Consider the following 18,134-nt stretch of genomic DNA (forward strand, 5'->3'; position numbering starts at 1 on the left):
TCATAAGAAATTTGTAGATATGATAACTAGAAAGTTCCATTGGCTAGCTGAATTTATTATCTTGTCTAGGTAGAGAACCAGAGATTAAACTATACCATACCTTAAATATACAATATCACGTCTCATATTACACTCCTACTCACATAATAAAACTACATGTAACAGAAATATATATTGCTGGTTTACAAATTTTATTGTGGTCAGGTCATTACTAATAATTAATATTGGCCTCGTTAATTTATAACTATATGTAACTACAAAGTACGATACGTGGAAATCGAATGATGGTTCGAATGACGCTTTTTCGGTTGCTTTGATCAAAAAATGGTTGTAAAGTGGTGAATCATATCCAATGCACGTAACAAATTTAATTGGTGTAAATGAGTCCCAAATAAATGTAACATCTTTATGTTGAGGGCAGTGCTAGATCATATTCCAACTAAAGTGGCTCTAAGTAGGAGGAATATTGATGTGGGTAATACTTTGTGTCTCTTTTGTGGAGATTATGAAGAGACGACGGATCATATTTTTTCGGGTTGTGGCATTTCATGTGGTGTTTGGCATGGTGTGGGATTCCAAATCCATACCTTTTTCCCGTTAACGATGTATTGGAATTACATAATCATTAGGCGACAAATAAGGTGAAGAAAAAGACTATCTGTGGTATTGGAATAATTATATGTTGGAGACTATGGAAAACAAGGAATGAGTTGTTGTTTTCTTCTAAGAGGAGTGTGGTCGAGATTGTCTCCAATATTAAAGCTTTTAGTTTTTTGTGGTATAGGAATAGATCTAAGTCAAGTAATGTAGATTGGAAAGGGTGGTGTAAATTTAAGATTATGTAAGTTTGTTTGGTTTGGGGCGTGCTTGTCTCCGTCTTAGAGATAAGTCATCTCTCATGTTTTTAATGAAGTTTGCTATTAAAAAAAAACATACCAATATAACATATAAATAATAGCTATTAACAGACAACAAAATTTACATAATTCTATCCCAATTTTAAACGTTTCCCAAAATAATAACGTCAAAGAAGGGGTACCGAAACTTTCCACACTTTGACATCACAATCCAAACTCCCAGAGTAAACAACATAAGATGTACCACTAGATTCACTACCCGTACAACCATCCAAAGCAGCCGCCAAACATTTTACTGGACCATTATGCCCCTCCAACACACACACACGACTATATTTTTTTCCATCAATACCCTTCTTCCAAACCCTAACTGTTTTATCAGCTGACCCACTCACCACCAAATCCCCAACCACCGTAATACACAATACGGCCATACTATGCCCCCGTAGAGCACCAGCTACCACCATATGCCGCTCATCACCACCCGCGGTCCCCTTTTCCCACACGATTATCGACCGGTCACACGCACCCGAATACAAAACCGTCTCATCCGCACTCAACGCCAACGCATTCACCGCGGATTTATGTTTCTCCAACGTGTCCACCAACTTATGTTTTTTCTCCCCGACATCTTTCCTCCACACCTTGATTTTCCTATCAGCGGAGCCAGTATAAACATACCCGTCTCTCGACACAACAATCGCGTTAATCGCGTCATCATGCGCGCTCCAAACGGACTCCAAACACTTAAAATCCGACGTCCTCCACACCTTAAACGTCCTGTCCCATGATGCGGAGTATATAACCGAACCGTCACGTGACACAGCCAACGCGGACACCGCGTCCACGTGATGCACCCATGTACACCTCTTATGCCTTCTTATCTTGACATAATTCTTTGCGTTGAACATCTTCGTTACACGATCGTTTAACGTCGGTAACGTTGTCACGTACGTCGATTTTACTATCTTCTGGTTATCATCATCATCATCATCATCGTCAACGACGTCGTTTTCGATTTTCCAGACGCATATTTTATTATCCTGGTGACCGGTGTATAGTTTATCACCGGAAACCACCATCGACTTCACCGGGCTCTCTCCGCTGGCAATCAAGTTTTGTTCTGTGGGTAAACTTTCGTCGCGAGGCCAGAACCGTATTTGGGTGTCGGAGGAGCCGGAGAGGAGGTGTTTTCCGGCGACGGTGAGAGTGGATATAGACGACGTGTGTGCTTTGAAGGTGGTGATGCACTGGTGGTTTACGGTGGTTGATGGTTGTTTTATTGATAAAGAAGCTACCGACGCTAAACTTTGTTGGGTGGATAAGGAATAAGAATATTCTTGCTGAAGTTCCGGTGATATTTCTTGGTCTTTTGATCTCCGGCGATGAAACTGAAGAATACCCATATTGTTGTATATTATATATTGTAGGTGAGTCTGAATGTATGAGCAGTGAGTTTGGTTTACGGGTATATAAATAGGATATATAGAGGGTGCGGCGTACGGCGTATGTTAGTGAAGGATATTGGTGGGACCCTTGAAAAAGTTGTACATATAGGAGTGTATAGTTGTACGTATAGAAGTCCGGGTGGATGCGGTTGTCATGCAAGTTGTAACGCCGTGTGGGCCGGTTCGGGTGACTACGTAATTTCGTGTCTTCGCATTAGAAATTTAGAATTTAGAACCTAGTGGTATCTTGGTGGTGGGATAAAGCTTATGACCATTAGGTCATGGGTTCGATTTTCACAAAGGAGGGTTTTTCCCAGATTTATTGGGTTTCCTCCTGAAGACTTAGAGACCAGTTGATACGAGCTGGCCAGAGTAAAGCTTCAGATGACCCGGCAAGAGACCTGCAAGATCACAAAAGACAAGCACACCGTTAGCCTCGTCACAGGGAGGGGGGCCTCTCTGTGACCAAGCTCGGGCGTGAGAATAAGTATTTGTGAGGAGGGAATAAGTCAGGGAGAGAGAGAGTAACGATTACCCCTTGCTGGAGACCTTGGCGGGGTATTTATAGCTTTTGGGTGTGCTGACGTGGCGAGTTAGTTGGGGTCGGACCAGTCGCTATCATGACGGTTATGGAGGTGGGGCCTAGTTAGTTGCGACGAACCATCGTAGTGTCCGGTTCGTTTCGTGGTGCAAGGCCCGGTCCGATCTGTTTGCCGAGATGATTCGGTCCGGTTAGGGACGTATCCTCATCAAGTCCCCCTAGTTCGTAATGTTTGTTTAGCAAAAATTTCGAACTATTTGTCGAAGTATTCTGGGATCCATGATCTTTTGTTTGGCGGTCGCTTTGTTGATTTTAAAAAAATTTTGAAATTGGGCGGTGATCTATGATTGGTGACCGTCAGTCGTTTTAGATTTCCCGCCCGATGTGACGGTTGGTGTGCGTCAGTTATCATGACGTGTCGTCGTTTGATTGGGGCTTTGAGGCGGTTTCACATCCCTATAAAAGGGGAAAGGTGATTTCTCGATTTTATTTTTCACTTTATACTTTTAACCTTCATCTTCCTCTTTTCCTTTCTTCATCTTTGTTGGCGAGAAAAAATCGATCCACTTGTTCAGGTTAGTAAGTTCTTTTTTCTGTTATGGCGAATAAAAGCAATCTTTCTGGTTGCTTTAACGTCTTGACTCAAAAGGGGTTAGACTGGTATGTGGAGAGTTATGCGATTCCTAAATCGCTAAACCCTGTTCTTCCGAAAAAAGATACGCCTATCTATCCTTTCGTCCCGGGGAAGATTGGGATTTATACCCGTTTTTTCGACTACTGTAACTGCCGTCTGCCTCTGACGAAGTTCTTAGTTGAGGTTTTACTTTTTCATGAGGTACACTTGACTCAGGTGAATCCTTTTGGCCTTGCCAAGATCAGTCACTTTGAGTTGGCTTGTCGTAGCTTAGGGTCCGAGCCGGATTTGGATGTGTTCCGGGCCTTCTACAAGTTGAACCGGTCCGAAAACTGGTATACTTTTGAGGTTAGGGACAAGAGTTCTTGCTGCTATACATGGATCACCACGAGTATAAAAGACTGGAAGGATCACTTTTTTCTAGTTGACGACCGGTGCGTTCCGGAATTCATGGTGTGGAGGATAAAAAAGTCAAAACTCCCGCCTCCTCTTCCTGAAGATTTTTCGTATAATGAGAAGCTGTACGCCGATTTGATAAAAGAGGCCGGACGTATACAGAAATATCCGGAACACATCCTCGTCATGGGTCGGATCAGTACGATGTGGGCCGAACCGGAGTGGTATCCTACCCTTCGGTGGAACAAAAAGGGTTAGTTGTATGGAGCTCCTTGTACATTTATGTGCTACTTATTTATCTTCGAACCCTTTTTTCTCTTTTTTTTTTTTTGTTGGGTTGGTAGATATTACTTATCATTTGTCTTCCTGTGCAGTTATGGGTTTGAAGGAGGCGCTACGGTTGAAGTCCTTCGATTCGAAGGAGCTGGATGTTCGTGCTACCAAGACTCCGAAGGGTGATACCCCATATTTACAACTTGTGCAACAGAATCTTTATCCAATTCGTGAGCCGGAGGCTCCTGGTGGTCAAGGTGGTTCGGGTTCGGCCCCTATTGTGTCGCCAATCGCTCAGATTCAGGCGATGGTTACGGCGGGTGATGCTGGGGGTCGGAAAGCTGGTTCGTCGATGACGAAGGGTTCCGGTTCTAAAATTGTTATCGAGGATGAGGGGGTCCATCTTTCTGTCGGAGATACTGAGACGCATGCTAGTGGTGAGAAAGGAGGTAATGACCGGAACGAAGATGGGGACGTCGGAGGGGATGGTGAAGATGGAGGTGAACAGCCTCAGATTGTTTTGAAGAGAAAACGGGTTGCTCCCACCAAAACTGACCCAAAGGCCAGGCAGCCGAAAAGGACGAAGGCAGATTTTAAAACAATTACACTCGATTATGACGATCAAGTTACCGAATTCTCTACCGCTGGAGGTGTACTAGAAAACTTGGATGCTCATCTACATGAGGGCCGCACCCCGCGGGATCATCCGCTGCAAACTCCTTTGAGCCCGTTGTCCTTTGGTGAGGGTGGTGTTAAGGTTGTTACGGATTTGCGCACATCCGATCCCAAGAAAATCGTGCCTTCTCCTTCGGGTAAGCTCACTACGGGAGTTGCGTCTAATGTGTCTAGGCCGAGCTCTTCGCCGTTTGATGGTGGGGACAGTGCTTCTTCCTCCCCTCTATGGTATGACACTGAGGCTGTGTTCTTGTCTCGGGAATTAGGTTCGGGTGATTTTGAAGGTGCGGATGCAGCTCATGCTTTGGAGAAGTATGTGCCGGAATGGTCGCTGGTGAATAAAGACAGGATCGTGGATGCCCTTTCGGCCAAGATGTCTTTGTTCCATCTAGGAACTCCTGCGGAACATTCCCATTACCGCAAGATGAGTGGGCCGGAGCTTGGAAATAACTTGATGCTGAATCAAGCTCAGTCGAACTCTCTGGTGGTGGAGACGTACAAACGTTGGGTCGAGTCGGAATCATTGTGCCACAAGCTTAAACGTGAGATTGCTCATTTGAAAGGCGAGGGTGATGTCCGATCTAAAACGAAACAGGAGCTAGTGTCCCTGCGATCCCAAGTTGATCGACTGAAAGGGCAGGTATCGGAAGCCAAAGAAGTTACCAAGTCTTCTCAAGCTTCGGCCGCTGCAGCCCATGAAGCTCGTGACAAAGCTATTCAAGATTTGGAGACTTTTAAGTCGAAATTTGCTGATTTGGAGAAAAAACTAACCGGTGTAGAAATGAAGCATGCCGCCGAGCTGAAGGAAATGCAGACATCTCATGATCAACTTCTGGCTGATTACCATCGCTTAGTTGATGGTATGTTCACAACCTTCTCTTCTTTCCCCCTTTTTTTTATATATTACTATTATTGATCCTTTTGAGCATCGTTTCTTTGCAGCCAAAGACGAAATAGAGAGAGCTCGTGACAGGGAGATCGAGTCGCATAAGACAACGATTGATGAAGCAAGAGGGATGTTGATTCGGTGCGAGCGTGATATGATTGAAGCGTACGCGCAATTATCGGAGCTAAAACTCACTAAGCAATGGTTTTTGACCGATGGGGTTGCATGGGTTGTGAAGTTGGTGCATCAAAGCCCTGAATTGGAGAAGGTGGTTGCTGACCTGGTCAACAGTGTTAATGCGGTTGGGGCGAATGAAGGGATAAAGCAGGGCTTTAAGGCCGCGCAGGATCTGGTTGGTTCTGCGGAAGAGGTTCCAGGTTATGATGCCGAAGCTCAGAGTGCCCTGGACGCTGTGGTGAAAGCTTTTGATGAGCTTAATATCTCCGTTCTTGACAAGGTAGCTGATTTGATAGACGAGCCCTTATCGGTTATTCAACAAAGAAGCAAACTTCCCATTGTTGGGGATGATGATAACATAGCTCAAGTTTAATGTTTTTTTCTTTTTCTTTGTAATCGTACAATGTGTTCCGTCAGTATGCTTTGCTCGAAATAGTTTTAATCGTGCAACAAAGATGCATAACTATTTTTGTGTTAAGTCATTTATTTTAACTTAGTTACTTAGCATTCGGTTTGCGTCCAAACCTTTGCCGTATACTTTAATTTGGCGATCGCACCGAATGAAGGTGCTTCGCCTGCTTAATAGATTTTAATTCTCTTTTGAACTATTTAAGCCTTCTCGATCAGCGCGAGGCATGGGTCATGGCCCGTTCGTGCACATTTAGGGTTTTTGTTCGAACTTATACATATGCTACCTTTATGTTTATAAAGATATAGATCGCTTTATTTACTGGTTCGGGGAAAAAACATCCCGATTACAAAGGAAATAAAAGGTTATCAGGGTAATACCCTCCCGATTTACATACTAAAATTTGGAAATACTAAAAGCGTAAATTAGCGATCTTCTTCAGCCGTAGCTGGTTGTTTACATGAAACACTTTTTTAGGTGCACCCCATTCCATGTTCGTGGCACTGGGGTTCCGTCGAGCTTTTCTAGCACATACGAGCCCTTCTCACTGGCTTCCTTGATTCGGTATGGCCCTTCCCACTTTGGGGTTAGTTTGCCGGGGGTTTCGGCACGACTTGCGTCGTTGTTTCGGAGCACATAGTCTCCAACTTTGAACTTGTAGATTTTAGCCCGAGCATTGTAATACTTTTCGATTTTCTTCTTGTACCGAGCCTCTTTGATTGCTGCTACGTTTCGGCGTTCTTCCAACAGGTCAAGGTTGGACCGGAGTTCACGTTCGTTTTCTTCCCAATTCTTAGACCTTTGATTTGGGAGCCCGATCTCGGCCGGGATCACTGCTTCGGTGCCGTAAGTCAAGCTAAACGGTGTTTCACCGTTGCTGGTCTTGTGCAGTGTTCGGTGTGCCCACAGGACGTTTGGCAATTCGTCCGCCCAACCTTTTCCTTCCTGACCTAGCCTTCTTTTTATGCCGTCGACGATGCGCCGATTGATCTGTTCAACCTGCCCGTTGCCCTGGGGGTGGGCAACCGAGGAAAAAACTTGGTTGATTTTTAAACTTTCACACCATCGCTTGAAGGGATTTTCTGCAAACTGTTTTGCATTGTCACTTATGATGTAGAGCGGAAGACCGAATCGGCACACTATTTGCTCCCAGAAGAATCGTGTCACATTATAGCCGGATATGGTTGTAAACGGACGAGCTTCTACCCACTTGGTGAAATAATCCACCGCAACCAACAGATATTGTGCGCTTCCGCTTGATCTTGGAAAAGGTCCGACGATATCAACGCCCCATTTTTTAAAAGGCCATGCGGCGGTTACTGGTATCATTTCATTTTTAGCTCGGAGGCTGATAGGTGCGTGCCTTTGACACTCGTCACATTGCTGGAGCTCTTTAACGGCGCTTTCATGCATCCCGGGCCAATAGTACCCTGCGTTTTTTACCTTTGTCACGATCATTTTGGGTCCGGCGTGGATACCGCAGATGCCATAGTGTATTTCCCGTATGATGTAACTAGCTTGCTCCGGGTCCAGACATTTTAGCAACGGTCCGAGAAAGGTCTTTCGGTACAAACCTCCTTCCTGCATCTGATACTGGAGGGAGTTGATCTGAATCTTTCTTGCTTCCGCTTTGTCGGTTGGCAGAACGTCATGCACCAAATAGTTAATTATCGGCGTCATCCAGGTTTGTGGTGGAGCTTCGACCTGCATTACTTGCGGAGCTGCGATTGACGGTGCAGCTAAGACTTCCACTCTTACTTCTTTGGCTAGGTGACTAAATGATACTGATGCCAACTTGCTCAACGCATCCGCCTTTTTGTTTTTGCTACGGGGGATATGCTCGACCCTACATGCTTCGAACGAAGCCATTGCCTGCCTTACTTGTTCGAGATACTCGATCATGTTTGCTTCCCTCGCCTCGTATTCTCCGTTTACCTGATTTGCCACGAGCAGCGAGTCTACATGGGCTATAACATTCTTCGCCCCGACTCTCTATGCTAGGCGTAGGCCAGCTAAGAGAGCTTCATACTCAGCCTCGTTGTTGGAACTCTTGAATTCTAGCCGGAGCGCATACGTTACATCCGTTCCGTCTGGATCGGTGAGAATTAGGCCCGCTCCTGATCCTTCGGCACTAGAGGCACCGTCGGTATACAAGGACCATGGCTTCTCTGGAGCTTTATCTGCCTCTTCAGTTCCTTTCTCCTCCGGTATTTCGACTAAAAAATCCGCTATCACTTGTCCTTTCAATGGACCTTTAGTTCGGAAGGTGATGTTGAATGCGCCCAACTCAATCGCCCATTTCGCCATTCGGCCTGAGACCTCAAGTCGTCGGAGAACGTGTTGGATTCTCTGGTCCGTTCGTACCTCAATTGGATGAGCCTGGAAGTATCGGCGAAGCCTTCTAGAAGCATGGACTAGGGCCAAGGCTAATTTTTCCAAGTTTGAATATCTTGTTTCGTAGTCTTTTAACGTTCGGCTTACATAATAATGGGGATTTGTTTTTTCCAGTTCGGTGGCAACTAATACCGCGCTAATTGCTCCGAACGATGCGGCTAGATATACCGTTAATACCTCATCTTCTTCTGGCACGGTGAGAGTTGGCAAGGTGCCCAAACATGTTTTAAGCTCTTCGAAAGCTCGTGCGGCCTCTCCTGTCCATTTAAACTCTGATCTAAAGCTCTTTCTGAGAACGTCCATGAATGGGAGCGATCGGTCTGCAGCTTTTGACAAAAACCGATGGAGAGCAGCCAATCGTCCATTTAAGGACTGGATTTCTTTAACCGATGTCGGGGGCTTCATTGTAAGAACAGCGTCAATTTTGTCAGGGTTGGCTCGTAAGCCTTTTGACCCGACCATGACTCCGAGAAACTTGCCTTCTTCTACCCCGAATGTACATTTTTTCGGATTTAATTTCATGTTAATGCTTCGGAGCCGAGTAAATGTTTCGAGTATATCTTTTAGCATGGCGGTCTCATCATGACTTTTTATCACGATGTCATCGACGTACACCTCCACGTTTCGTTCGATCTGGTCCTTAAAAGCTTTGTTCATCAGACGCTGGTACGTAGCACCGGCGTTTTTCAAACCGAACGGCATCTTAGTAAAACAGAACACTCCTTCATTGGTGACGAAGGCCGTCTTATCCTCGTCTTCGACCGCCATTTGTATTTGGTGATAGCCTTTGTAGGCGTCCAGAAAACATTTTAGCCTGAATGTTGCAACGGAGTCAATCTTCTCATCAATCTCCGGGAGAGGAAAACAATCTTTCGGGCACGCATTGTTTAGATCGGTGAAATCGATGCACATTCTCCATGAGTTATCTTTTTTCCGTACCATAACGGGGTTTGATACCCATGTTTGATACCGAACCTCCCGGATGATTCCTGCGTCTAAGAGGCTTTTAACATCTTTTGCAATGGCTTTGGCTCGATCCGGTGCCATGTGTCTCTTTCTTTGTGCTATTGGTTTGACTGAATCTTTTACGTTTAGGTGATGTTGTGCCATCGATCTGGGGACTCCCTGCATATCAGAATGCTTCCACGCAAAGACATCTATTGAGTTGCTTAACAATTCCCATAAAAGTTTCTTCGTTCGTTTTGGGAGTTGAGCACCGATAGCCACTTGTTGTTCGGGGAAATCCGGATTGATTGCCCATAGCTCCGTAGGTACTTCAGACTTCTTAGAGCTTGTTTCGGCCGTATGTCTTACTTCAGTGACCAATGAATTCGATTATGAACAGATGGTTGCAACACCGGCTTCGGTAGGGAACTTAATAGCTCCGTGTATTGTCGAACTGATTGCTCCAAGAGCTCGTAATCCGGGGCGTCCGAGTATTATGTTGTGCGAAGAATGAGTTCGAACAACAAGGAAAGTTAGTGGCACCGTCCGGCTTTTGCTACCGTCTTTGAATGTGGTTGGAAGAGTAATCTGTCCTATCGGACGGACTACTTCTCCCGAGAAGCTTATCAACGGGGTAGATACTTCGATTAACTTCCTTTTTGTTTGGGGATTCAACTGTTGGAAACACTGGATATACATGATCTCAAAGGCGCTTCCTCCATCCACGTAAATACGTCGAACCAGGTGCCCGGCGACAACAGCTGAAATTATGATCGGTCCATCCCGAGCGTCTTCGGGGTCGACCGGAGGAAAATACATCGGCTGACGCATCCATGCTGCCATATGCTGGTTCGACCGTTTAACTTCTCTTGGTTCTGCTGACCGGATCATATTGATTCCCGGTTCGGTGTTCGGATTGTCAACTATTGTTACTGGCTTCTTTCCCTCTTTTACTTCTTTTACAAGATGTGAGAGCTTACCGGATCGAACTGCCTTTTCGATTTCTTGCTTTAGAGCCCAACATTCATCAGTTGTATGGCCTTTGTCTCGGTGATATTCACAATATTTCTTGGAGTGCTTATCCGAGGTGGGTCGTTGCTTCGATGGCGTGGGGAATCGAGTATTTTCCGTGCTGAGGATTTCGCTCGGCGACTTTGATAATTTAGAGAAACTGTTGAATCGTACGTTTCCTGTCCGGAGACTGCTTCGATCGGATTTTTGATACGGACCACGGTTTCTGTTCCAGTTATTGTTCCTATCTTTTGGTGGTGATGCGTTCCGTCTCCATGATGTGGTTCGGGCTTTGGAGCTCCTGGCAGTCGTCTCGTTCGGTTGGCCGCAAGCACTCTTCCCTCGAACAAAAGCTCGAGCCCGCTCCATGAGTGTCTCCATGGTTTTTGGGAGATCTTCGTGAAGTTTTTCCACCAACTGATTGTTCCGTACACCGTGACAGAACCCCGATACTCGGAGCTGATCTACTGCTCCACTTATCTGCATACTTTCTCGGTTGAAACGGTCTATAAAATCTTCCACGGACTCTCCATCGCGGCGCTTGATGTGATGTACCTCAGTAATGTCTTTTTTGCAGCGACGCTGCTGGCAAAAGTTTTGCAAGAATATACGTCGGAAGTCCTCGAAGTGATCGATCGACCCCTCTGGCAACCCATCGAACCAAACTCTAGCCGATCCGGTGAGAGTTTGGGCGAACATAAGACACCAAGCCGGCATTGGCCATTGCTCGACCTTAGCCGCTCCGGCAAACGCGAACATGTGGTCGTCCGGGTCGGACGTACCATCGTAAAATTTTAACGTGGGAGGCATCTTTAGCTTAGCTGGGAGTGGAGCGTTGACAATCCGTAGCGTGAACTTTGACTGCGAAGTCATAGACGTGGGATGATATGGCATGAATAGCTCTTGGTCTTGGGGGTTTAAACCCAGAGATCCCTGGAGAAACAGGTCGTTTAGACCGTTATTCATCGGAGCGCTTGTTACGGAGGAGAATTGTGTAATATGTGGTATAGAAGTAGAGATCATAGAACTTACCAGAGATCCAGAAGCGAAAGGACCGACGGAGACAGGGTTTCCCCCTGAGTAGGCACTGGTAAACAAGTTTGTTCGGAGACTTTGCAACATCTCATCTCGCTGCTGTTGCTGCTGTAACTGTCGCAACAGATCAGCATTCCTCAAGAGGAAAGCGTTGTCGAAACTCGGTAGTGGCGTGACAACTGGAGCGGTAACAGACAGGGTGGTGACAGAACTTCCACCCACAACATTTGCAGCTGGAGGAACCGATGCGGAGCCTATCGAGGCTGCTGAAGCGACAACTGCTGCTGGAGCGATTGTGGAGTTAGCATTTCCGTCCCATATATCATTGTAAGATGGGAAAGGACTGGTGGAGATTACTGCTGGTAATTCTGCCATGACTTTGAAAAAATGAGAACGACGAAATGAATTATGTGAATTCGAGGGGATGGCGCCACTGAAGACTCAGAGACCAGTTGATACGAGCTGGCCAGAGTAAAGCTTCAGATGACCCGGCAAGAGACCTGCAAGATCACAAAAGACAAGCAACCGTTAGCCTCGTCACAGGGAGGGGGGCCTCTCTGTGACCAAGCTCGGGCGTGAGAATAAGTATTTGTGAGGAGGGAATAAGTCATGGAGAGAGAGAGTAACGATTACCCCTTGCTGGAGACCTTGGCGGGGTATTTATAGCTTTTGGGTGTGCTGACGTGGCGAGTTAGTTGGGGTCGGACCAGTCGCTATCATGACGGTTATGGAGGTGGGGCCTAGTTAGTTGCGACGAACCATCGTAGTGTCCGGTTCGTTTCGTGGTGCAAGGCCCGGTCCGATCTGTTTGCCGAGATGATTCGGTCCGGTTAGGGACGTATCCTCATCACCTCCTGAATTGGTGTATAGGCATTATTGTCTAGTGGAGATGGATATGATCGGGTGGTTCTGCTGGTGGCACGATGATACTCCAGTGGTCCGTCAGTGATCCAAATTTGCCGTTCAAAAAAAAAAAAAAAAAAAGAATTATTGTGATTTGTTGAAGAAAATTTAAAATAGGTTTAATGCAATATTTAAGGAAGATGATAACCATATTCTACGGACTATGGTTAATAAAATAAGGGAAATGATGTGATGTTAACAGTTTGTAAACTTATGCGATGTTAACGGTTTGTAAACAAATGTTAGTAAATGATGTGATGTAACATCACACATTATTTTATGTAAAAATGTAAGATATTAAACCGGATAAAAAGATATTTATTGGGATGTATAAATCGCGGTTTGATTCGGTTCGTTTTTAACCTTCTCTATAAACGTAATTGATAACTTCCATTATGGAGTTTATTTAACAATAGTAGAAATCGAACTTCAGTTTTGGTTAATTAGTTATGAAGCTTAGTAATGGTTACGTTTTGGTCAATCTAGTCCTTTTTCATATGTTTCAGGTTTTAGATTGCCATTTAAGGGACTCGGGACACGAGTTTAAAAGAAAGTTAAAAACCCAACTCAAATAGGATTCAGTTTTCACCCGTATAATTATGGTTGATAAAAGGTCCTGAATCATATATAATTAATTATTGTTATTGTTTATTAGTCAAAATCGAAGAATTAAAAAAATGTAGGTTTAATGCAATATTCAAGGAAGGTTATAACCATATTCTAAGGATTATGGTTAATAAAATAGGGTAAATGATGTGATGCTAACAAATTTGTAAACTTGTGTGATGGTAAGGTTATGTATACATGTTCTTTTTATTTTGTAAACAAACGTTAGTAAATGATGTGATGTAACATCACACATTATTTTATATAGGTAAAAAATAAAAGATATTATACCTGATAAAAAGATATTTATAAGGATGTGCAAATTGTAGTTTGGTTCAGTTTGGTTTTTAACCTTAATAATTGGTTATGGGTTTATAAAATCGAACTTCAGTTATGGTTAGTTAGTTATGTAGCTTAGTAATGATTAGTTTTGGTTAATCTAGTCGTTTTTTATGTGTTTCAGGATTGAGGATTGAAGCTGCCATTTTGAACAAGTAAAGTTTCTATTATTGAACGGTTTTAACTTGTCATTCCACATTTGAAGCTACCAATGTAAGATGATCAAGGGATTAAAACATATATGGTAAACACAAACAATATAAAAAGTTCGGTCCGGCCGGTTCAGTCATAGTTCCGTTATGAGACACTCTTAACAATAACCATAACTGTTTTATTGGTTAATCAAAGAATCTTAACCATAGCCGTTAGTTATATTGGATGCGATTATGGTTCAGTTGTTATCTGTTATGAATAAGGTTTGCTCACCCCTAAGTTATAGTTACTTTAAAAGTGACATTTTCAAGATAAACATATTCATCAAAAAAAATTATATTATAAATATATACATTATATATTCATGAAAGGTTTTATGCATAGTGGTTCTTTTCTTTTTAATCTTTTACTAGATGTAAAACCCGTGTGCAAAAACGGGTGGTCTTTAGAAATTTTACATACCAAAATTTATTAAACATCGAATCACCATGACATAACATGTCATCAAAAACCGAAACTTCGATGCTACAATTGCAAGAATCTTGGGCATTTCAATATACGACATCAAAATTTTCTATAAAAGTCTAGGATTTAACCCAACGCGCGTTGCGGCGCGCTAAACCTAATTGTTCTATATTAACGCACGTATTTTGTACACAAATCACATTCTAATTAGGCACTGGCAGTATGGTAACGGATTCAAGTGACTAAACAATAAATATAAAGGGTTTGCCTATTGGCACACTAAAGTGCCTATTGGCACACCAAACCCTAGCAAATTTAGGGTTTATCTACGCAGCGTATTGGTCAATACGCAGCGTATAGGGTTAACCCTCTACGCTGCGTATTGACCAATACTCAGCGTATATAAACCATGGATTTCAGTGCCTGACAACCAATCATTACACAGAAAACAAGGGTTATATACGCTGCGTATTGGTCAATACGCAGCGTATATAAACCATTAGATTTTTTGGGTCATTTTGGTAGGTTTGAGGGATATTTTTTCATAAAGTTTAAATACGCTGCGTATTGACCTCTAAGGAGCGTATATAAAGGTCTGAAAATGTCTTTTATACCCTTGTTTTTAGGCTATACGAAGCCAAATACAAGGGTAGTTGTGTCATTTTCGTCTCATACGCTGCGTAGGGACCTCTAAGGAGCGTATATAAAGCTCCATTTTTGTATTTTTTATTGTGTATTCCTTTGTTTATTTATAAAAAAAAGAAAATTATTTATAAAAAAACAATATTATTGGTAAATAATACAAATATAAATTATAAAAATAAACAATAATATAAATATTATGAATTATAAAAATTAAAAAAGAAAACTATTTATAAAAAAACAATATTATTGGTAAATAATACAAATATATTGTTTTGTTATCGTTTAAATTAAATTATCGTATTCCTTTGTTTATTTATAAAAAAAGAAAATTATTTATAAAAAAACAATATTATTCGTAAATAATACACATATATTATATTGTTATCGTTTAAATAAAATGATCTTATCGTATTGCATCGTATCGTATCGTATCGTATTGCATCGTACCGTATCGTATAGTGTATAATATATAAGACTCGTATAGAGGCCTATACGGGTGTTATTGTATAGTATAGTATCGTATCGTATAGTGTAGTATAAGTCTCGTATAGGTTTCCTATAGTTCTTGTATATGCATATAGGATTAGACGGGACCTAAACCACACCTATACGATACGATATCACACTTATAGGCTTATACGAGGTTAATACATGACCTAAACCACACCTATACGATACGATATCACACTTATTGGCTTATACAAGGTCAATACGTGACCTAAACCACACCTATTCGATACGATATCACACTTATAGGCTTATACGAGGTCACGTGACCTATACTACGTTATACGATACGATATCACACTTATAGGCTTATACGAGGTCAATACCTGACCTATACGCCGCTATACAATACGATATCACACTTATAGGCTTATACGAGGTCAATACGTGACCTATACAACGCTATACGATACGATATCACACTTATAGGCTTATACCAGAACAATACGTGACCTATACTACGTTATACGATACGATATCACACTTATAGGCTTATACGAGGTCAATACGTGACCTATACTACCCCTATACGATACGATATCATACTTATAGGCTTATACGAGGTCAATACGTGACCTATACTACCCCTATACGATACGATATCACACTTATAGGCTTATACGAGGTCAATACGTGACCTATACGACGCTATACGATACGATATCACACTTATAGGCTTATACGAGGTCAATACGTGACCTATACTACGTTATACGATACGATATCACACTTATAGGCTTATACGAGGTCAATACGTGACCTATACTACACCTATACGATACGATATCACACTTATAGGCTTATACGAGGTCAATACGTGACCTATACGACACTATACGATACGATATCACACTTATAGGCTTATACGAGGTCAGTACGGGACATATACTATGCTATACGATACGATATCACACTTATAGGCTTATACGAGGTCAATACGTGACCTATACTACACCTATACGATACGATATCACACTTATAGGCCTATACGGGACATATACTACGCTATACGATACGATATCACACTTATAGGCTTATACGAGGTCAATACGGGACATATACTATGCTATACGATACGATATCACACTTATAGTCTTATACGAGGTCAATACGGTACATATACTATGCTATACGATACGATATCACACTTATAGTCTTATACGAGGTCAATACGTGACCTATACTACACCTATACGATACGATATCACACTTATAGGCTTATACGAGGTCAATACGGGACCTAAATCACACCTATAGGCCTATACGGGTGTTATATCGTATCGTACATTATCGTATCGGGTGTTATTTTCCTTTTTTTTATAAATAAACAAAGGAATACACAAAAAAAAATACAAAAATGGAGCTTTATATACGCTCCTTATAGATCACTACGCAGCATATAAGACAAAAATGACACTACTACCCTTGTATTTGGCTTCGTATAACCTCAATACAAGGGTATAAATGACATTTTCAGACCTTTATATACGCTGAGTATAGGTCAATACGCAGCGTATATACACTATAAGGGTTAAAAAGATAATTTTACCACAGGTTTGGGGTTAAAAATAATTTTACCACCCTTTATATACGCTGAGTATAGACCTATACGCAGCGTATATAAAGGTCTGAAAATGTCTTTTATACCCTTGTGTTGAGGCTATACGAAGCCAAATACAAGGGTAGTTGTGTCATTTTGGTCTCATACGCTGCGTATGGACCTCTAAGGAGCGTAGATAAAGCTCCATTTTTGTATTTTTTTTATTGTGTATTCCTTTGTTTATTTATAAAAAAAAGAAAATTATTTATAAAAAAACAATATTATTGGTAAATAATACAAATATAAATTATAAAAATAAAAAATAATATAAATATTATGAATTATAAAAATTAAAAAAGAAAATTATTTATAAAAAAACAATATTATTGGTAAATAATACAAATATATTGCTTTGTTATCGTTTAAATTAAATTATCGTATTCCTTTTTTTATTTATAAAAAAAGAAAATTATTTATAAAAAAACAATATTATTCGTAAATAATACAAATATATTATATTGTTATCGTTTAAATTAAATTATCTTATCGTATTGCGTCGTATCGTATCGTATTGCATCAAATCGTATCGTATAGTGTATAGTATATAAGTCTCGTATAGAGGCCTATACGACGATATATGATACGATATCACACTTATAGGCTTATACGAGGTCAATACGTGACCTATACTACGTTATACGATACGATATCACACTTATAGGCTTATACGAGGTCAATACGTGACCTATACTGCACCTATACGATACGATATCACACTTATAGGCTTATACGAGGTCAATACGTGACCTATACGACACTATACGATCCGATATCACACTTATAGGCTTATACGAGGTCAGTACGGGACATATACTATGCTATACGATACGATATCACACTTATAGGCTTATACGAGGTCAATACGTGACCTATACTACACCTATACGATACGATATCACACTTATAGGCCTATACGGGACATATACTACGCTATACGATACGATATCACACTTATAGTCTTATACGAGGTCAATACGGTACATATACTATGCTATACGATACGATATCACACTTATAGTCTTATACGAGGTCAATACGTGACCTATACTACACCTATACGATACGATATCACACTTATAGGCTTATACGAGGTCAATACGGGACCTAAATCACACCTATAGGCCTATACGGGTGTTATATCGTATCGTACATTATCGTATCGGGTGTTATTTTCCTTTTTTTTATAAATAAATAAAGGAATACACAAAAAAAAATACAAAAATGGAGCTTTATAT

The 18,134-nt window shown here is 41.7% G+C and overlaps 1 protein-coding gene across 1 annotated transcript; it reads right to left on the bottom strand.

Moving 5' to 3' along the window:
• Window positions 1-920: 920 nt before the first annotated feature.
• On the bottom strand, window positions 921-2,314 carry LOC110920885 (protein JINGUBANG). The gene has a single exon (XM_022165103.2). It carries the CDS (start codon window positions 2,261-2,263, stop codon window positions 1,025-1,027), a length of 1,239 nt encoding a protein of 412 aa, XP_022020795.1. The 5' UTR covers window positions 2,264-2,314; the 3' UTR covers window positions 921-1,024.
• Window positions 2,315-18,134: the final 15,820 nt, after the last annotated feature.

This window comes from Helianthus annuus, chromosome 17, assembly GCF_002127325.2.
Source record: "Helianthus annuus cultivar XRQ/B chromosome 17, HanXRQr2.0-SUNRISE, whole genome shotgun sequence".
In the NCBI taxonomy this organism is placed as follows: domain Eukaryota; kingdom Viridiplantae; phylum Streptophyta; class Magnoliopsida; order Asterales; family Asteraceae; genus Helianthus; species Helianthus annuus.